General features: G+C 31.3%; 1 protein-coding gene across 1 annotated transcript in view; it reads left to right on the forward strand.

The window, feature by feature from the left end:
• Nucleotides 1-24108, forward strand: part of LOC131846945 (uncharacterized) — a 196621-nt gene that overhangs the window by 40349 nt on the left and 132164 nt on the right. Inside the window, exon 2 of the mRNA XM_059196362.1 lies at nucleotides 1767-1928. Within this exon, the coding sequence (XP_059052345.1) occupies nucleotides 1797-1928 (132 nt within the window). The 5' untranslated portion in view covers nucleotides 1767-1796. The remainder of the gene's footprint in view (nucleotides 1-1766; nucleotides 1929-24108) is intronic.

Raw genomic sequence — 24108 nt, forward strand, 5'->3', positions numbered from 1 at the left:
AAAACTTTGTATCCCTTTTTACAAAAATTGCGTGTACCTGGAAGTATTAAACCTCGCATACTTGTAGTTTATCTTAATTATGCTAAATAAATCAATAAATAAAATATTACACACACTATCATTATATTACATGAATGTTAAGAAAACGTAAATGTCCAATAATGTTAACACTTCACAAGGTATACAGCTCGGTACATAATGTGTCTACACTCACTCACTCTTACGTCTCACTTTAAATAAAATTGTATTATTTAAATGACATGTTTCTTTAATTAAGGGGAGTGTGTCAGCAATAAAAATACGATGAAGGAAAATATCTACCATTTTTCAGTATCCGTTCTATCTCTATTCAGACACCTTGCGTTTTCATTCACTCAAACGCGATAGCAATACTTTCAATCGAATTTTTGACGTAAATATAATGAATTTTTTTCATTATTCTGAAAATTCATTATAGTTTAATAATTTGTACTTTTTTTTAAATAATTAATCTGCCTTGGATTGTTTATACAAATGTAGCTATTTCAGTTACGTGTAATTCTAACACAAACTTGTTTAAAAATAATCTGACCAGTGTGATTAGTATTAGTAGCTTTATGCTGTGAACAAAATTTCATAGATTTTAATAAGTTTTTGTAGATATTTTCATGTCAACACGTTTTGTATCGATAGTGGTCGGCGGCATACAGTCTTAATTAACTAGATTTTATTGAGTTATTTATTGTCCATTGTTCACATAATCTGCTATTATTAAAATTTATCACTTGATTTATTAATTATTATTATTTATAAATATCAAGGTTTTATAAATATAATTTTCAGGTTTAATAATAAAATATCTAATTATAATGCAAATTATTGTACCTATTTATAATCACAATTAATTAATTATTTTCTATAATCTTCAACGCGTAAAGTAACCAACAAACCTTGTTCCCAAACTGTCATGTCAAGGGTTCGTAGGTACTTAATGTTGCTTAAGTTTTTCCATATTACACGTAGTATTGTTTAAATTTAGGTACGGTGGTACTGAGTTAAGAATATTGTTAAAATAAATTAACTGATTTTCATATTGACATCAACAGAATACAAAAACAAATTATGTTATAAACAATAATTTACACAATTTTTTATGTAATACTTTACATGCTATTGCTTAAAAAATATTTAAATTATTGTTGTTGTTATTAATTTATTATATGTGAAATAATTAATTATTTTTATTTCTTAATTACTTCAATTGAAGTTTAATTTATGGCTTTGAATTTAGAATGAATCATTTTATTTAGGCATACTCGTACTTGTATATATTATTCAAAAGTGCTTACATTAAGTTTATTTTAATAAAGACTAATTATTTTTCTTTATTTCTGTGTCGTGTCAAAATGTAATAAAATAAATAACTAATCCAATTATAGCCAGGAAATCAATTAGTTTGCGATGATTAATATATGATCTAATTTTATGGGTGTATATTCAGTTTTTTTTATGATTTGGCATTAAATATTAAAAATATCAACCACTATTTTAGTAGCGATATTATTATGTAATTATAACGGAATGCGTAGATGTGTAGGTATTTCATAATCATTGTACACACCATATTCCTCGCAAATAAATGCTTAATCCACATTCCTACCAAATAAACGCTTCATTTCTTGTATTGTGTACAAAATTCTACGCAAATAAACGCTTTATTTCATTGTTTTGTATACAACATTCCTCGCAAATAAACGTTTTATTTAATTTCATAATGTTATGTGCAGAGCATGCCGCCGCCCGGCCCCGCGTGAGGTATGAGCGGCCGCGGCGCGGGGGGGCAGCGCTGCCACCTGATCCTGCAGCGTTGCCTCGCGATCCATCTCACCAAGCCCGGGAATGCGCCTGATGACTTCTGGATGTACGACTCTGGATATCTGCTGTTTCAGGTCAGTTCTAGATTATATAAGAAAATAACGAGCTTTGTGGTCTATTCACCTTCTCCTATACAGACCCAAAGATAGTGATTTCTAATTACCGTTTTTGTTTTCGATCAGATGATCGAAATCAAAAACGGTAAAGGTTTTTCGGTAAAGGAAATCTCCATTTCGGACAACCGTGATGATTGTATATTGTATTCACGATAACTATAATTTTATGAATGAAGAGGTAATTCACCGTGAATATACTTATATGATTTTACTTGTGAATGTTTCCATAAATATAGGTATTTTCGTTACTTTACAAAAATGGTATATTTAAGAAAAAAGATTACATAGTTGTTAATATTTGTAATTTTCTACATTAACTTGTTGTTCGACCTCAATAGTATAGCGGTTTAGAACACTGTTTTACTTTCGATGGTCGGGGTTTGATTGCTCGCACAGTACAGACATTCATATTAATTATTCAGTTTGTTTGTATCGGTCTCGTATATTATTGTTAACCAATTAATTTCAGAAATTACCTCAAGTTGTGACACGTCATATGTATATGTACACGTTACATTAGCCTTGGACACAGTTAAATGAGGTTAATCTCGTCTAATGATTGAATGCCTCGAAGTATAGAAATAAGTTGACCCGACAATGCGCTGATTTAGATACATAATTTATCTATTGACTCATGGTTTATAGCGTTTGGTTTTTATTTTATAATTATTAAAATGTTTAATGTGTACATATTTTCGTTTAATAGATATTTTAGGTTAAAATGACCTTTTATTTAAGGAGGAGTAATAGTTTCTATAAAAAAATCAATTATCATATTAAATTCAACAATATATACATTAAATATAATAGAGTAATCTTTACAAACTATTGATAATTATTAATTTAATTTTTAATATCTGATACATAGAATTAATATCTGATATGAACACAATGCAGACTCTTTAATAGGTAATCTCTATTGGAATTTTAGTACCCTCTTTTCTTAAAAAATCTAATCTCTTTGAGCGCCATGCGTGCGCGATTATTTTTTTAGAAATATTGAAAATCCCGTGTTTTGAAGTGTACTTGTGTGTGTCTTTAAAAATGTTTATCCTCCTTGAGTCCTGCTGTTTGTAAGCTGCAGAAGAAGAAAGGGTATTAGACCAAAATAAGATTGAATGATTCCCAACTTTACACGTAACACCTAATTTGTTCTTTACATATCACAGCCGATGCTCGAATTTTGCATAAATGCTCTTGATGTAGATACATCTTTTAGGACGATAATGAAATGGACCAACCGTCTTCGATAATGGTATACGCTGGCGGTGCACTAGTAGTATGAACATGAAGTTAGCTAGGCCTTCATGGTGAATTCACCACGAATTCGCGATATAATAATAATAATAATCATCTCAGGACAATTCACACAGCGCCATATAAATCCAAGTTAAGCTAGCTAAAGCTTGTGTTATGGGTACTAGATAACTGATACAAATACATAGATACATACATATTATACATAGAAAATACCCAGACTGATACAAACAATCATACTTATGAATACAAAATGTTTGCGCCGTGCGAGGAATCGAACCCGCGACCATCGGACGTAAAGCAGTGTGCTAAACCGCTAGACCACCGAGGTCGTTAATGAGGAGGTGTTTCGCGATATCAACCTGACATTAAATTATTATTAATGGAGCCATAAGTCCCCTTTACTAAAAGTCCCCACCTACTAGTAGAGTTATAGAATATTACAGTCTAACGTCTTATCATAACGTCCTTCTCTCACCTACTCACATAACTCTTCATACGTCAGTCCCATTTCATTATTCTGCTTTATCGGCGCTAAACCAAATTAATATGGCAGTAAATGAGATTTACGCAAATACCTCGGCGTCTCCCGCAGTCGACTGTCCGCAACAAATTAAACATTGTTTATACGACACGTCCAACGACGCAGCTGAGCATGCACATAACTCATCGACCATAAATACTTAACTCACATGTTGTTCACTTCAGCTCACAATGTTAAAAAAGATCGAAATTTTGTTGTATACTGTACAGACTAAATTATTCAGGCCGTGAAGGCGCGGCTGGGATCATCTGTCATGTAATTGTAGTCTTAATTCTACATACCTTCTCTGATATATAAAATTCTCGTGTTACAGTGTTAGTTGCCATATATCACCGAAACGGCTTAACCGATTTTGATGAAATTTTATATGTACCGATAGGTCTGAGAATAGATTATGATCTGTTTTTATACCCTTGATTAGGGGTAGCCCATCCAAATTTTCTTTTGGATATTTTTTCAAACAAAACAAACAAATAAAAGATAACTATTAGGCATTTCATCTACAATTACATAAATGTACTAGAAATTGGATAATTTTATTAATTGTATTGGCATCTGTATTGCAACTTAAAAGTTAAAACTGGTTCAACTTGACTATCAACTTTATTTGTTTGCTTATCACTAATGTGTTCCGTACGTTGCAATGTTGCTTTGTTAAGTGTTATCTTTCATGGATCGTTTTCGTAATTTGTCCTTTTTTCCAAATTTTAAATATTAAAATAAATCTTGGGAGTTATACATAAAACTTTTTCTTCCAAGTAAAATCTTTGAAATTGTAAATACTTAATCTCCATTGTAGGCTTTATGTGATTTTACTTTGTTTGGAACTTGAGATTTTTTATTTATACAAAAGTGCTTTAATAATTTGATATTAAATTTGTGATCACAATTTGCACATTGTAACTGTGGCGAATTGTATACGATTACTGTCCATTTGTTGCTTTGGCATCTATTTCTGTTTCTATATAATTTTAGTACATTATAAAGCGGAAGTTTGTTTGAACGCTCTAATCGCAGGAAGTATTAGTTAAAAAAAATTGTGTTGAGGAGCCCATTTTTCGAGGAAAGAGTAAGAAGTGAGAGGTGAAAAATGTTGCAAAAACGAGGAAATATATATTCCTTTTGAGGGTTAATATAATAATTTTCATAATATAATAACAATAAAAAAATCTCTCTATAATGCGTATTACCACAGATAACATAATTGGTATTACCGAATGGAATATATAAACAGAAAATTCAATATAGCATTAACAGATTAGAGCACAATAGATTAGAAATAAAAGTTATATCTGAATAAATGACTATTCCATATGAACACTCAATATAACACTCATTGAAAGTTAAAAACAAACGTGTCTCATACAGTAATATTCATTTGTAGAAAATTCAGGTGAATGGACTATGAGTATCGTATCAATGACTGAGGCACTAAACTAAAAACTAATGTCTGCATACAACGTAACTGTGATATAAGTTTATGTCTCTTTCACTTCTAAAGACGTTTAAATTTAGGCATTAACTTAAAAACCGCATTCAAGACGTTTTTTTAGTAGATATAATATCTGTATATATAATAAAGTCGTAACAAGGCGCAAACTGTCTGCTCCTCTGTTTGTGTGTTTATGTTTCACATGATAATTTCGTGGTATAAAAAATGAAAGTGTGCTGGAGGAATTACGATGTAATTTTTACAGAATATATTGGTGAATATATATCAACACTATCCGTGCCCTCGGTTTCACCCGCGTGAGTTTTATGACTTCTTTTTAACTATGACGTTCTTTTGTGTGATGTTGTGATGTACCTATGCCGCCGAAGCAAATGTCAGCGTTCGCGTTAGTATTCTACCGCAATTCCGTAAATCTGTAGACTAAGGGAGCAATAGTTACCTTTGTGAAAATTTTCAATACGCCACTGACAATTTTATAAATTTATTAAGTAATACATGGCGTTGTATATATATGCTAAATTTATAGTTATAACACTATCACAGGATAATTCACACAACGCCATCTAATACCAGTCAAGCAGAGCTTGTGTTATGCATACTAGACAGCTAATATAAATATTTTTTTTATAATTATGTATAGGTAATATACATAGAAAACATCCAGATCGATACATATAATCATACCTATAAATACAAATGTTTGTCGTGCAAGGAATCGAACCCGCGACTATTGGCAGTAAAGCGGTGCGATAAAACCACTAGACCAGCGAGACCGTCGAATATTGTTGTATTGATACTATTTGAACACCCTCAGTAACAAATGTATACGCGTACGAGGTCGCGGGCACTACTAGTTAATAAATAATGATAATCACAAAACGTATCGTTTAAATAACAGTGAACGTTTCTTTATCAGTTGTAAGAGATCAAAGAACTAAAATAGGCTGTTTAATAATTAGGGTGTGCTTAAATTGTGCCTTTCGTATATTGATATAAATCGAGCGGAATGAATAAATAATTCATGTATAGAACGTGAGGTTTAAAGAGTAAGATTAAGCGGAAGTAGCATTATTTACGCGTTATTTTATTTACACATGTTGATACACAATACATATAATTTGTAAGATTTTATAATCGGTAAACATGCAGAATATTTGAACTCAGCAAAATATTGACCTGGCTTTCCTAAATGCCGTTTATTTAATTGCAAACATAAGAGTACAAGGGTTATTTCTATACAAACATTTATAACACATATACATACATGACTAGATGAGTTAAGTTATACATTAAATATATGTAATTTATTTGCTTAATATAATTATAACCGTGACAGCCGACCGTGAAATTTTTATAAACATGTACAAGCTCATTTGAAACGAATTAAAGCTGAGTTTCTTGTCAGTTCCTCTTAGCTCGAAAACACTCCGAACTACCGATAGATTTGATATATCATAAGAATCTGTGATAAACCTACTTGAATAAAGATATTTTGATTTGTTTTGAAAAAGTAATGATTTGAATAAATAATTGAAAATGCATTATTTTCTTACTTACTCGTACCTACCTACGAGAGGTGAAAGTTGTTTGATTAGTATACTACTATTTATACCAGCTAATAAAATATCCGCTTCCACTTCAGCCTTATACCACAGCACAAGGCCCTAATTGAGTGCATAGACGCTTGCAAATCAGCTCGAACTGGTTACGACTTCACACATTTGCACTATTGAAGTGTGAATTACAAGTTACAATTCTATACCGTGTGAGATCAATTTACGATATCGCTTGCGCATAATAGTTCACGACTCGGAGCGCTCGATGTAGTTCGCAACTCTCCAGCGCATTAGCTATAGTTCGTTCACTCCCAGCTTGAATCAGTGAAAAGCTCGTAGGTATTCTTGTTTTAAAAAAGATTTTTTAGACCTCATAATTTTGCTTGATCTCTTTTTTTGCATAAAGCTATTTTAAATGTTTTCTTATTTTTTTTTATAAATTATATAGTATTTTATTTAACGAACTAGAGAGCGAGAAATCCTCGAACTAGTTCATACGCCAACAGCACCAGACTAATTTATTATATCGCTTGACCATTCACACCATTGGTGTCGTATTATAGCACGCTGGAAATGTATGTTTGTTTGGATTAAATGAATCAATAGGAATATATTTTCTACCATAGGGACATTTTATATGAAGTCGTTTGCATGTATCACTTTTATCGCGGAGCAGCGTGCATGTATTACATTGCAATGTATGACAACCATGATTCTTTATTGTAATGTTTTTAATATATTAATTGCATTTCATTTGATGTTATGTACTATCGTTTGTCTGCTAATTATAAGACAGGAAAGATAAGATGTCATATATTTTAAATATGTTTAGACACAAAAATCATTTCTTGTTTTTGTAATGAAAGAGAGTGAAAAGTTTAATCAGTTTATTTTTTATTTTTGTGTATCCATATTTTTGTTAGATAATGCACCGAGATACTGCTCAATAAAATATAAGAATAACTATTAGGAGATAATCTCGAAATTATAGTGAAGTTATGCCAATCTTATTTTTTCACTACTAGATAAACATCTATTAGCGATATGGGCTTTCTTTTTTTCTGGTGGAAATTGTCCCGGAAGCATACGTATTGCGTATTATATGCATAGACATAGCTGCAGAAAGTATCTAGTAAAGATAAATCAAGATTCTGTTCACGATTGCATGCTGCGAAATCCCTTGCAAATACGAGCAATATGATACGTAAACAAATGAATTTAACCCGATCTTGGAAATACTACTGTACGAAATAGAAAGTGCCTCTACAATGGTGGTCACAGGTCAACCGAGGGGGCTTTGTAAATCATCCGGCTTCTACATGTCAAGATGATATAATTTATTATCATTGTTCTTGCTATTTTACAATTGATATTACCTAACTCTCGACACATTGTATCTGACAGTTTGTGCATTATACAAAGAACTGTACTGTAAATGTACATATGTAATATGCATACGTATATATGCATTATATATATATATATATATATATATATATATATATATATATATATATATATATATGGATTTGACGACCTCGGTGGTTTAGCGGTCTAGCACACCGCTTTACGACTGATGGTCGCGGGTTCGATTCCTCGCACGGCACAAACATTTGTATTTATGAGTATGATAGTTTATATCGGTCTGGGCGGTATGTGTATGACATACATATTTAGAAAAAAAAATGTACGTTAGAATTTATATCAGTTGTCTAATATCCATTACACGAGCTCTATATTGTGCTGTGTGAATTGTCCACGATTAATATTCTTATTTACAATATTAGACAATGTGTTATATGAAACCATAGAGTTATTTTTTTATAGTAATAATAATTACATTGTTATAAAAAAAGGTATATTCACTAATTAGCCTAAATAGAGTACGAGTATGTAGTGCATGTCCTTCTTTTTTAAATATAGGTCTTAGAAAACTAAGATAAATAAAATCTTAAATTTTCTTCACTTATATAAAACTACAGCATTAGAGTGAAACTTGAATTATATATATTGGAAAAAATATGCAATAAATAGATACCTCACAATCATCACACTTAACACTCGAAGTTATGCGAAAATGAAGCTTATAAAAATTTTTATTCCATCAAAATATTCCTATGTAGTCGATTTATGTTTTTTATAATAGTATTTCAGAGTAATAGGGACTAACATCCTTGTACTTTCCATGCCATTACCCTACTTTTAAAAATGCTAATTTGTCACATTTATAGCCTTTCAACTTTATTAGTGTATTGCATAATCCAGGGTTCCTACACAAGAACGACTAATAGCCACTTGTTAAACGAAATACAACGTTTTGTTTCCACACTTTATCTTCAAAAGGAACAGTTACAAAAGATGTTTCGTTTCGCACATCGCGCTGAAATGTTTGCTAGGTGTCTTCGAGTTTCGTAATGTTATATATGGTGGATTGTACTATGGAAATTTAATAATTTGCTGTTTTTTTTCATAAGTATCCATTCCTCCAGATTTTCTTCATATGTGCTTTTAATGTTATATAAAATACCTAATTTATTTGTATAAGGATAGTAATATTTTAAAATTTATATTTTTGATTCTTAAGTTGGTACTTAAAAATTCGATTTCGACTTTTATTTGAATACTAGCCTTTACCCGCGGCTTCGCTCGCATTGAATAAAATAATATTAGTTTTTTTTTAATAAAAAGTATCCTATGTTCATTCTAATACTTTCAAGAATATGTGTACAAAATTTCATGATGATCGGTTCAGTAGTTTTTGCGTGAAAGCGTAACAAACATCCCTACTTTCACATTTATAATATTAGTTAGGAGAATCTTTCAGTATTGCAAAACCCATTTACCAATAAAGGCTGCATAGTGAATAATAAAAATAAATGATATTGATACGATTAAAAATAATATTTTTTTAAATGTTCATGTAAAATGAACACGATGATATTATAAATAATATTGTTGAAGGAAAAATAGAAGGAAAGAGGGGAAGGTAAATACCGAGACACTGTTATATCAAGCAGATCGAGGAAAAGTTGAAGTCGTGTTATAAATTATGAGTGAATAAATGTAAAATATTTATTCTTTTATTATTTTAGATTCTAAATATATTCTTTATTATGCCAATCCTCTTAATGACTTTCAAAGTAACGTAACCATTTTTAGAAAAAACCCAGAAAATACACACACAAATACACATTTAAAAATATCATTTAATAGATAAGATAATCAGATGAAGGCAATATTAAACGGAAATTAATTAGGCATATGTCACTGTTGCACAAGCGGTCTCTAAGAACTGACAGAAAGAACACGCAAGTGGCAATAACAGGTGTCAACTTAATGGTCATTAGGATGGAAATTATACTAATTTATATTACGTTGGCACTACCTTATATGTATATAAACTATTTGCGGCTTTATGTATTAGTTGAAAATGTTTTACATGCATACACTATTTTTAACTACAATAAATTTTATTATCTAGTACTATATGTTTTGTGTGTATGTATGTTATGTATGTTATCTACTTTGTAGTGTAAAACTATATAATGTATATATTATACTAATAATAATGATAATATTTAGAATCTAAAATAATAAAAGAATAAATATTTTATATTTATTCATAATTCATAACACGACTCCAACTTTTCTTTAATTTCCTTGTTGTAACAGTGTCTTGGGCGTCCCCTTCTCTTCTTTCCTTCTATTTTTCCTTCAATAATAAATTACTAGTGTAATAGTATAGTAACTATTACACTAGTAGTTTATTACACTGAATAAATTTTTACAACTATGTATATATCTGATTGTGTCTGAGAATACCATTTTTACCGAGATTGATGGCCCGTGGTCTTATTGATGTATATTGTCTATTTCATTTACTTTTATCACAAATAACATAATATTACATACTTTTACTTAGAATTTTTTCCTTACCATTATAATCTAAGCGTTGACATTACGTCGCCACTTAATCCTAAACCCGGCTCATAAGTCCCGGGAACTGCTCGGAGTCCTCTCTGTGCCACACGATGGACCCGACACCCGCACAGTGAATCTATGGAATGCTAAGAAGTTCGTCTTTTATGCTTTTTATAAAAGATTTCCTTTTTTTATTTTTCTTGGTTTTCTGTTTCTATTTCCCAGCAAAACAGACCTGAAGCATTACCTTATATGTGTAGATACTATTATTAGATATAATTAATGTTTTTATATATTCTTAGACCTACTCAATACGCTCACAAAATTGCATGAGAATCGGTCAAGCCGTTTCGGAGGAGTATGGGAACGAAAACTGTGACACGAGAATTTTATATATAAGATTTTTCTATCTTTTACGTATACTATTTTCACATTTTATGGGCTATGTATATCTGAGACTACCTTTTAAAAGTACTTATCTGTTTCCCCGTTTTTGCACTCACAATTCCCGTGGGAATCAACCTAAGACAAACATAGATTGATGTCTGCACGAATACTTGTGTCTCACCTATTTCTGCCGGCAAGTAGCTGTGCATTGCATAACTGTTCCGGTCTGATGGGCGAGATATGACAGTGAAATTACCGGGTACGGAAGCATAAAATCTAAGTCCTCAAGATAACAATGCATGAGGGGATATCGCGAGTATTGCAGGCTATTTTGTGATATTTGTGATGCTGTTATAAGTAACGGTTGCCAATTTCTATAATGCCAGTGAACCGTTTGCTTGTTTGATATTCCAGTTAAATCTGACTTATCTATCTTTACATTTTTATAATATTAGTATGTAATATTATGTTATCTGTGATATTAGTAAGTTAATCAAACCCTAATAAATAAAACATATATAAGATACCATTTTATTTTATTAATAAATTAATTGGAAAATGAAAAATGAATGGAATGACATGAAAAGTTTAAATATAGATAAAGAAAAATGTAACACCGACTGATTTTCATTGTAAGTTTAGTAATTATTGTACGATAGATTGTATAATTCGCCTTGCACAATTATTTGCTGTACTAAACAATAATAATAATAACAAGGAAGATTATTTAATATATATAATAATAATAGTAATAATAACCTCTGAACAATTCACACAACGTCGTCGTCCCGAGGTAAGCAGAGCTTGTGTACTTGGTACTAGACAATTGATATAAATACATAGATATGTTTTTTGTACATACATAATTCATAGAATACACTCAAACACGATATAAACAATCATACTCATGGATACGAATGTTGGTACCGTGCGAGGAATCGAACCCGCAACCATCGGCAGTAAAGCGGTGTGTTAAAGCGCCAGACCACCGAGGCCGTTAAGTAGTATTATGAACTTGAAAGCTATTACAAATCTTATTACTTGTGTTTAGCAACTAATTAGTGTAGATACTCATTACATCATAATAATTGTGGCTTTCTTACGACAAGGACAAGCCTCTGTTTCATATTCTCATTTTTTTTAACGAATTGTATAATTTTACGTTAACGAGATCAAGCCGTATTGGTTAATAATTTTCTCATTAGCCGAGTAATTCGTTTGGCATTGAACGGTTTAGATTTTAGATAATAATATTACTAATCTGTTGATAACAATGTTGTTACCCGACTGCCGATTAAAAAGGGATATATTTGTCTATTATTTATATTTATTTGTATTGACTTCCACGATACAGGCACAGTTTAATGTGGGGTCATAGATAAAAGATGGCTTAGATTAAGTTTTCCGGTAGATTAAAGAAGTATTTGTTAATAAATATATTTGTTTATAAATACAGCAATAAAAATGACATTATTATTCTTATTTTTGTAATTATTAATCAATTCGTCTATTTTAAATCTGTCTCTATATTCATGGTATTATTTATCCTCATATCATATTTTACTCATAATATTCAAGTAAGGTTTGTTTTATGTATACTTTCCGAACTCACCTATCCCTAAATAGACATACTAATAATAATAACAATAATAATATAATATAATATAGTAATAATAATGAAAACGATTAATTATTTTTTCATTACTACTTGAATTTATGTCTTAATTCACATCAAACAATTGCTTTTATTTCATTATTACAAGCTTTCTTATGAAATACAATTGTGTTTGTCGAAGAGCGATAACATTCGAAGGTATAGGTAACATAAAACCAATACGAAACCGATAATGTTGATTGCAATCTTGCTCTAAGCAAATTCGAATTTATTGTTAGTACCTACTCGAGATTAATTTGTCATAGTTGCAGTTGAATTAACCGTGTTTAATGTGGTATTGTGTGTCGCATTCAGGGTTGCCATGCCATGAAATCTTTTACGTACAAAGGAAGATGTTGGCTGAATTAGGCTCTTTAACTTTATGCATCCAGTAGATATTAATTATGTCGAATTCAGAATTGTTATCTGGAAACTTTTTGCCATCTTCAGAGGCAGTAAGAAATCTCGATTGTTGGCAGAATTTGGCTCTTTGATCTCATGTATCCTATTGTTTTTCATTTCTTGTCAAAGCATGTCTGAAAAAAAAACGTGAGAAAAATCCATACAAATATTATAATCGTGAAAACTACAAGCTGACTGAGTGGATGGTATTTCAGTTTGACAGATACATTATTACATGTAGAGATAAAGTATATGTTATCTCAGAAAAGCGGACTTCTCCGAGAGTAACTAATAACTATATTAATGTTGTTCTTAGTTAGCTTTCATATTCTGTTCGGACATTGCTCGCGGACTCCAGTGAGCCGACGATGTCCGAACAATTCTATTCTTTATTTTATGTGCTAACATCTAGACATCTTAGCACATAAAATAAAGAATACAATTGTTAGTGTTTTGTCTGCTCAAAAATAGTACGTCAAAATATTGTACAAAATTACTAAAGACCGTATAGAGGACCAAAAGTCTATATAAATCGTATTAGGATATTTCGTAGGTTTGGCAACCCTGGCCGAATACATACATACAACGATAGACGATAAAGACTTATCGGATCTGAGACTACGCGTGAGAACTGTCGCCCATTACGTGTGTCATGTGAAAATGTATTTCTATGCCGAATCCGTACAAAAAACCGGAACGTTCCGATTTTTGAGTCAATTCCGGATTATTGTATTATGCCTTTTATTGGAGTAAGTAGACTCGGTTACCGTTACGAAAATCTACATGTATATGTAATAGGTGTTTATGTGATATATCATCAAAATATTAACTATGCTGGTGCAATTATTATAGACAACTGTACTTTTTTCATTGTATAAGCATAAGCGGCATTGATGGTCTAGCTGTTTAGAACCCCGATTTACGTTCGATAGTCGCGGGTTCGATTCTTCGCACGGTGCAAACATCTGTATTTATGAGTATGATTGTTTGTATAGGTCTGGGTATTTTCTATGTATGTGTAGCGCGGTGTTATCCTCATCATTGTACCGTTATATATGTTGTGATGAGGTGGCGCTACATAATATATAATTTATTCTAGTATTTAGGTAGTGAGTATACCGGTAAAATGATTGCACGATTTATTGTACATTAACAGACAGAAATATTACAAAAAGTATATAAGTATTTATATCATTTTTTTAGTATACATAATACAAGATCTGCTTACCGTGGGACTAGATGGCGCTGTGTTAATTGTCTAAGATTATTTATTTATTTTTAAACTATGCATGTACATATTATTAGCAAGTAGCGATTTACTCGTAGACCCAGACATCATACATAGCGATAGGCAGGCATAGCGGTATAAATTTTATTGAATTTAAATTACTAGGTTGATATGCGAAGAAATAATTGAAATTTTAATCCTTCAAGCACGTACTGTATATAATCACAATTTGTCAATGCCGTCATCTCGAATATCATAATCACTTTCATAGTACTCGTACCTTTCGGCATAATTCCGCATTCGATAAAATCTGAAATGTCCAGATGCCACGGAAGATTACAAAAGCGATTACGAAATACGATAACATCACAAATGATCGATTCAAATCGAGCAGTTATCGATATAGCCCCGAGCGTCGAGAACAAACGTCGAAGGGCTTATTATTGCGAGCAATAAAAATTTAGCAATTAAACTGTTACACATTACAATCGATTGATGTACGACACATTCGAATGATGCTATCGATTAATTAATAATCGATTTTGTGTCTTAAATAGACGTTTGAAAGATACGTGTAGATTTATAATTGAGATATGAAAATGTGTTTAGTGTTGAACCATTGTGTTTTATATCGTTAGCATCGTACATTGCTCGATTAAGATATATCTGAAATCGTTGTGGGTTGGACAATAAAACTCGTGTTTGTTACATAAACATATGTGGCCCTTTCTACAACTAATGGGGACATTATAATAAACTTTCATACACAAATTATAACAGGTTGCTGTGATAATCATTTACATTAATTGTTACTATTATGTTTTTAGGGTTCTTTAATTAATTGTGAAAATGAAATCATCATTGAGACACCTTAGGTATTTTCTATTACTGTCGTATATGTAATAGCAATTTTTTACCGATACAACAAATTATAATTGTGGTATTGATGGTTATTATTTCAGTGAGGACAAAATATCATATGGTTTTGATGCCTTCTTCAGTGCTGTTTGAAACTTATAAAAATAATATTATTGAGTTTTTGAAATTAAAATGCTTTTACATATAGTATAGGTAAATTCCTTAGTTCATAAGTATTGAATCGATTACAGTTATACATGCCAGTATCATTATTTTATACTTTTTCTGTGACTTTTAAATTTATTACAAAAAAGTACAAATATATTTGTAATCCAAATTTAAAAATATTTGAAAAATTGAAAGAATAATTTTGCAATGATATTAAATTTAATCTTTACATTTAGATGTCGATATGGAGCATCTCAGTGTTCTAATGTGCGATCAGTTTACAATACGGAACCGTAGTGCGCTCGTTTTATTCGTACTTGACAAGTTTTAATTAGTTTTCCATGTGCAAGTGTTATTAAATCAAAACTTAATTGGTTTTCCTTCCTCAATAGCTTTTGGCTTATGCATCTGACTTTCTTTATACCTCTTGATGCATATAATAAATAAGGTTTAATGTTTCATCAAAGAGCGGAGAAAATGGCTGACTTTGATAAGTTTTGTGGATGTTTACGACTTGGCATTTGGAAAACTCATAAAAGAATGTAATAGAACCACTTCAAAGAGCATACACAAACATAAATAGATGATCATAGATGAGATCAACAGAGTTTCTTAAAGTTTTATATTAATATGTTGGGTTACAAACGTTAAACGTGTGAAAAATTCATTCAAAATTACTACTTTTATCGTATCGTACGTTATCGTAACCTTTAGTACGTTACGATAACCAAATCTTTGAACCATAGTGGACTTACGAGGAGAAATTTCCTTATATAAAGGACGAAACATTTATGTTTACGGTCCCCATTATACCAACCAATGACAGCTTTTCTTAACTGCAAAAAGAATAAAAAATGGCACACGGAGAAAGGCGTTGAAGAAGTATTATATTAACGGGTAAACAGATATAGCCTGAGTGGTTCCAATAATTTATATCTCAATAATATAAACGATAAGATTATCTTCAATTACAGTTATTGGGTAATTACAACGCTGCCAATTGCCGACTACCGGTTCGATCGTTTAGTCAACAAGGCTGTAAACATCAGTAACAATTAACGTATGTCTTACAATTATAACTATTTAAAATCATAATTATGAATGTTGAATAACAAATCTCATAGACGTAAGAACAGAATGGTCAATTAAACGCGGTACGAACTCGGATTGAATAGAAAGTATACTCATGTCGTTCGGTCACGATTCTTTCGTACAGAAAATTAACTGTTATCGAAGCAATTATTAGCTGAATTACCTGTGGATAAATTGTTTGTCTGTCCATTTATAGATCTGCGCTGTTAATATAATTTTATTGTATTTTAATTTGTACTTACTTATAGGTAAGAGAATAGGTCTTTTTGTAGACTACTTATTAGTCATTATCCATTTATTATTTCACATGTCTATGCTGTAGAGTTTATCTAGGGTTTCCTGTTATTTTGTCCAAATTGAAATAATCAAAATAAATAAATCAGTATCTAGGTTAATGCCATTAATTTATGTACTCGTGGTAAAATTTATTAATAAATCATTCAGAAGTCTTTTTAATAGAGTAATATTACATTAAGCAATTTTAAAGAAAAATTTTCACGTTGCATTTACCCAATGGTGTTTAAGGTATATTCGATCGAATACAAATTTAATACAATTTAGTTGATAAAAAGCTCCATTGAAATTATGGCAAAAAAAAAACTGTATAATTAAAGTTAATCATTTACCCGCTCCGGCTTCGTATGGGTGTACATGTATTATACATATGAACCTTCCTCTTGACTCACTTGAATCATTCTATGTATTTAAAGTCTGTTGCATAGTTTAAAAGATCTAATTAAACAGATAGCGGAAGAGTCCTAATTTTGTACTGTAAAGATATCTAATTTATTGCAAACATACAATAATTAAAATATATAACTCGATACATCTAGGTTTCGTTTATCATATTAACATTTCCGAGCTGTCATTACGCTACATTAGTTGCCAGGTGCTCGCTCCCCCTTACCGCCTTGATTGGCACAAGATATTGTTTTTTAATAAAACAATCTCACAGCATTTGTGAGGTTATTAATCATAATCATTTAGTGGGACCCCACTGACATGGAGATCTTTACGGCAGAGAAAGGTATTGTGTAAGAAGAGCGCTGTGTGATAGCGTTTTCTTTACTGCTATGACATTGGTCATAGGTCGGGTTATGAAACTATAACTTTGTTACTCCGTATGTTTTAAATTGTCTCTCTCGTTGGTATTTCATTCATACATTAATTTGACTAGTAAACTATTTTTCCAGCATTATGCTGAGTTGTGGTCCACATTGACTCTGTTTCGTAATGTGTGTAAATTATTGATTGTATTTTTTTGTCATTATTATTGTGCAAGATAGTTAATAAAATTCTATTCTATTCTAGTCTACTTTAAAGTATATTTTGTATTCTCTCTCTTTCTTTCTCCTTCTTTGGCGTTTGATTATTGCATTTACTTGGTTCGTTTACTTTAAAAGCGAAATATATGCAATTATTGTTTATTAGGTTTCATTGACTATATTGTTAGACGTATTTATGACGCATATTCTGTGTATAACATATTTTTTAAACAGTAGTTATAGGCAGTGAATTATAGAATACAGAAGCATAACATTTCAGTCCTCCGAAATGACAATTGATGGCGACAGACCTCCTTTTATATTTCTTTTCTTATTTTGAACTGTGTTTTTATGTACAAGTGACTTTTATATTTTTGTCTTTAGTTCTATTACTGTGTCAAATGTACTATAAAGGTTTGGTAAGTTAATTATTTATTTTACCTTATAGAAGACATTGCCGTTACCAACCGTATTAACAATAAAACGAAATAATATTATGAAGGAATGTGGATGCTGTATGACAATTTAGGATAGTCGTATTCCATGCAATTTGTGACGTCTTTTTTAAACTACGCTTCTAAAATGTGATTCAATTTTTAATTGGCATATTTCTGAAAGTCTGACATTTACACATAAGGTTGTAAACCAACATAATAGCGGCTAATGATTAGAATTATGAGTTATGAAGTTTTATACCCGAGGCGAGGGACATTCCAAGACGGGACTGTTGTCATTCAATATATTATCGAATGGTATTGTTGCTTAATAGTAATTTCTGTTTAGCGAAAGTTAATTTTGAGTTCTGTATTTAATTAAGTGTGATTTATTGAAAGGACGCGTGTGAGAATTGTTGTAAGTTTTTTAATTGCTTGCTTGAATAGTTTATTTGAAATGCCAATGAAAGAAGATTGTATAATGTACTGAGAAATGGCAATTGTGTTAACTAATGACTTGGGAGAATTTAAGAGAATTTTATGGAGGTGCACTGTTTTTGTTATGTGAGTGAAATAGCAAATAATTTGACGATCCACCTTATAATAAGTATTAAATGTCGTTTATATACCTACAAGAATAGTAAGGCGGACATCATATTATAATCCTTAGAAATGACTACCGATGAAGAAAGTAAAATCTGAAACGACTCACTGATTTGAGAATTGTTTCGCTATGTGAATTATTACAAAGGATGATGATACCTGTAAAATCAAAGGCAGCTAAATACCATAGAGTAGTAAAATGACTTTATATTCTCTGAGTACAAAACTCAAATGTGGAGGGTTTAATTAATTTAAATGCAAATTACGAATGTTTTCATTATAATATAATATCATTTAATTCTGATTTTGAACATAGAATATCGATGCATATTAATATCCGTAGCTTTTTAAGTACTCGATAGAGTTGCATTTAGTATATAAAATATGAAATATATTAAAAGTAAGTAAAATATACAAAACCTACAGTGTTATGAGTACCCGGACAGATTCGGGGCGGGCTATTGTATCCTTTAAAAATACATATCTTGTATAAGACACAGTATTAAAATATTTTATAACCGAAATCGTTAGCCATTGATATAGACATGTCAATAACTCTGTGACTCACTAGACATGTACCATTTATTTTACGCAGATTTCAAAATTACGCGTGGGCCAAGAGTAAAAGCTACTATTTAATATTTTGTTTACGATCTTCCATATAAAGATTGGTAAATGGACGAAAGTTATCAGTAAAGAGATCTGTATATGCTATACCACCCACGTTGTGATTTTTTATTGTTACAGAACAGCGGAAATATTGATGCGTGTGATGTCTATATTTATAGGCATGTTTTAGGAACACAATAGAAAAGTTTAGTAGACATTTCACTTATTTACATAATAATACAGTCAAATTTGTTTGTAAAATTAATAAATATTTTTGCATAGATATTCATCTTTTAACATGAATTATACCTAATAATAACACAAGAAAACTTACAGCTAAGCAGAGCTACTTGAGATTTGATCGAGATAGACTTTGTAAAAACGTCTGCTGTCTCTCCTCTTCTCCTAACTGCCAAGTAGTATAAGCTGCGTTTTGATAAAATAATAATATAATTATAAAAGACAACTGTTTACTGACTTTTTTTCATCACTACTCTAACGCTGTTAGCGCAGCTTTACAGTCTTTACAGTTTCCCCGGACGATAGGGGACGAGTGCAGATGACACTCCAAACCCACGGAAGGATATATGGAGCGGCTAAAAGTCATCTCCCGCCTGATGGATTAGGATTTTACTCTGAGGACACCTCTAGGTGTTCGAACCTCAGCTCAGGCCGTCGTAATATCGATCCCCGTTTGAATTGTACGGGGGATCGATCGGAGGGGTTTTTAGAGAATGGTATAAGTGAGATGAGAGAGGTAGTTATGCAGACGATTTTTAACAGTCTATCTCTGTAAAAGTAATAATAATATAAAAGGTAGCTATGAATAATATAAAACGTGATTAATGTATCCAATAATGATTAACGACGTATTAACTTAATAGCAATAAAATAACATAGAACGTTAACTTAAAACGATCATTTCTAGATAAAACACGTATTATCTAATTACATATAACAGCTTGCTTCTGTCGGTATGAAAGCTCGACCTGTGAACTTGCGGCAACTTCTGACCCCGGCGGTGCGTTTGACTTATACATTCCAACATTTATTAAATAGTAATTAATAACGTCTTTTCGACTGTACAGATAGGGTTACCAATTATCCTAATTTGATTGGGATTTCCTGATTTTAAACAGATGTAGTTCGTGTTCAGCTGATGAGTTTACTCGTATGTCAATTGTATCTACTTTAAAATTGCATACTAATGTTATAATTGCGAAAATGTATATCTGTTTATCATCTAGAATTATATAACAGGCTGTTAACTGCGACTTCGTTTGCTTTTTTAATATAATGCAAAACAAGGATGTAATCCTATAGGCATCCATAGCATTACATCCCTGTGATTTAAGACAAATTTAATTAAGATTCAGTTGTGAAAGATTATACAAACAGATAGACAAACGTCTACCTATTTGTGTATATCACATGTAACATGTACAAGAAGCATGTTATAACTTGTACAAGAGATGTTATTCTATGTAAATAAATAATCTTGAGTTTGTATTATATCCCGAAAAAATCATTATCACAGTTGGTCACCTTACATATATGTCGTGGCATGCTTTGATTAGATTGTTCAGTGAGACTAACCAAATTGTTGCCCTCATTTTCACTTTCATGCATTATGTCACAATTAAAATAATTAATCATGTTTAAACGCACACGTTGGTTTGTGTTCATGTAACACCCCTGCTAGGGGGGAAAGGGGATTGTTAGTAATGTGGACTGACGATTTTATTGCTAGGGGAACCGCGTGGAGTGGAGGACTCCACGCGGTTTCCCTGGCCTGACTTGACCTCATGTTCATTTTACCATTCTCCACTGGTGCCCCGCTAGCGTGAACCGTTAGCGCAGGTGGGTGCTCCATTCCATTATCATCCATAAAGAAATTAACACTCCTGATTATCTGAAGGGGTTTGTTAGTAATGTGAATTGTTGATCCCGTTACATACGGATCCCCCTAGAAACCGTCATGACAAATTCCTGGTGAATTTGTCACTATCGTTTAACTGCCCTGACTTTATGTTCATCTTATCATTTTCCACTTCGCACTACACTGCTCCGCCAGCGTAAACAGGTAGCGCAGGCTGACTACCATTCCATTACCTATCTTATAAGCACTTTTACATAGTCATAATTCTAATTCTACCACTCATAAACTCTTTTGGAACGCAGACTTATCACAAGAAGAATGATTATCTTAAAAATAGTCACTCATGAGCAAAAATGTTTTGTATAGGGATTGAAACCGCAACTATAGGAAGGTGAACCAGTGCGTTAAACCACTGTACTACCAAGGCTGTCGATATATCATAACTTTACTTATAGTAAAGTGTCATGTTGTCCGTCATAGTTGTTGAATAATCCTGTGTAACATTTGCTTCGGGGTATATTTGATAATAAATTGTTGTTGTTGGTTTATATTAATGGTATAGATGATTAATTATTCCATAAACTATAAGTCAATAGGTCAATATGTGTTTATTTGGACATCAATAAGTATTAGTAATACAGTAGTAGATAAAATAATTTAACAAACGTAAACCAATGAATAGGCAAGTAGTTGTTATTAGATAGGTAGAATATAGAATGCTTTTAATTGCATTATACATGTATAAGAAAATATGTAATTTTAAAGTTCTGTATAAATTCAATATGACAGCCTTTTTGCTAAAAGTAATATTTTCAAGGTAACCGTAACATAATTGTGGAACGTAGAGGTGATATACAAATAAAGGAATATTTTAGAATAGATGTAACAAAGAAGGAAAATAATATTAACGATTGTAAGAAATTAATTTATGCCTGGCAAATATACAAATAAAAACTTTGTGTATTAGTATATAATTTATGGTTAGTGACTAACAATTTTATGCTGTAAAATTATTCTCTGCAAAATGTGGATACATCAAGAGCTACAAGTTCCCTGAAATGACGACAATCTCTCTAACTACCCTATCTGGCGTTATATCCGTAATAGTAATTTGTGTTGTCATTTAAAAGACCTAACTGAACATGAGTCATAAACTTCGTTGGCCTTCGTAGCGGTCATATTAGGTCATGCCTGCCTCGACAAAATGAATTTACCTAATTAATTACTGTTACAAACCACTGCAGAGTGACCTTAAAAGCTCAAATAGCATTTGAACCTTGTGTGGACTAGAAAATGTTCGCAGTTTTATATAAATGAACTATGTTATAAATTTATTTATTTATTGTTTTGCTCACAAAATTGTATATATGGCGGACTTATTGCCTGATCGTATTCCCTACCAGTCAAATGTCGCGCTTATCAGAGATAATAAGGCACTGCAAATTAATACTGGTTATTAAGATATAGAAACATATAAATAACGAAAAATTATATATGCAATGTATGCAAATATAGAAAATTTAATATACCCATATAAAATATATATTTACATAAATAAGCAAAATATATAAACATATCTATTATATTAAATTTAAATTAAAAATCGAAAGAAATGGAATCAACGGAAAAAGTGTTAATGAAACGGTTTTAATTTTGTGTGTTAGTAAAATTGATGAGGAATATAAACTCTACAACCACTGCATCCTAAGAATTTTTTGCACTATTTCAAAGGTACATAATTTCAGATTGACGTAGCCAATATATACAAAACTTAAGTACTGAGCACCTGAGAGAAGCGGGGTGGGCGATAAATCGGAAGTTAGAGCATCTGATATCGATAGGAAGAGATATATGTAGGAAGCAATGGAAACGTTCACAACATAAGTATTTCGGTACTGAGACATCACTCCTTGCTCCTTCGGATATAAACAAACGCTTATTATATCCGGGTAAACAAGGAACTATGTCAATAATGTACATACATTCACAACTTCATGAATAAGGCTTTTTGATAACACAAGAGAAATAAAATTAAATAACGGTCAGTCGAAGCGGTAATTAGCAAAAAAACAAAAACCGGTTACGACGTTCATATACCGTTGTTGACTTTGAAATAATTATCATTGCATATAGATTACCGCATAATTGCGGCGTACAATATTCGAGATGTTATTTCCAAAGGTCAGTTATAACAATGTAACAAAATTTTCAAATATGTTCTATGTTTATAACTCTTACTATTTCAATATGATGAGGTGTTTGAGTATGTGTTATTATACGAATTTGTTTAAATAAAGATCGATATAATGGGCATTGTGAATACGTAGTGCTATTTGATATAATAGAGTAATTTTAGAAATATCGTTGTTCGTTTTTCGCATGGTATTGGTATTAATATGTATTATAGACGGTTAGTAAAATAGCAAGCTTGTACTAATAGAATTATAATATGAATTGGCTACATTTCTAAAATTCATTGCTTAGACCAACACAACATTAATCTCACCCTACAAAGTAGTATTGGGATACGACAGTGCCGAGTACACGACTTGTGCCAGTATACGAGTTTGTTAGTTTTATTCCTTTCTAGGTATAGATTCTAGTGTTAAAGAAATTTCTAATACAGCAAGGATAGAATATCTGAGTGTGGCAACTACTCATGAATGTAATGTAGTTCCTATAATAATTATATGTTTCACATTAATAACATTATTAAGTCTGTAATAATAGTATGTTATTAACCATTTAGCGTACAAATCGTAGTATTCAACTTGACAGTTCAAATACTGTAATACAATAAAACATACTGTCTAAACTATGTTGGTATT

Source organism: Achroia grisella, unplaced genomic scaffold, assembly GCF_030625045.1.
Source record: "Achroia grisella isolate CSIRO2021 unplaced genomic scaffold, CSIRO_AGI_Agris_v1 utg515, whole genome shotgun sequence".
NCBI classification, from domain to species: domain Eukaryota; kingdom Metazoa; phylum Arthropoda; class Insecta; order Lepidoptera; family Pyralidae; genus Achroia; species Achroia grisella.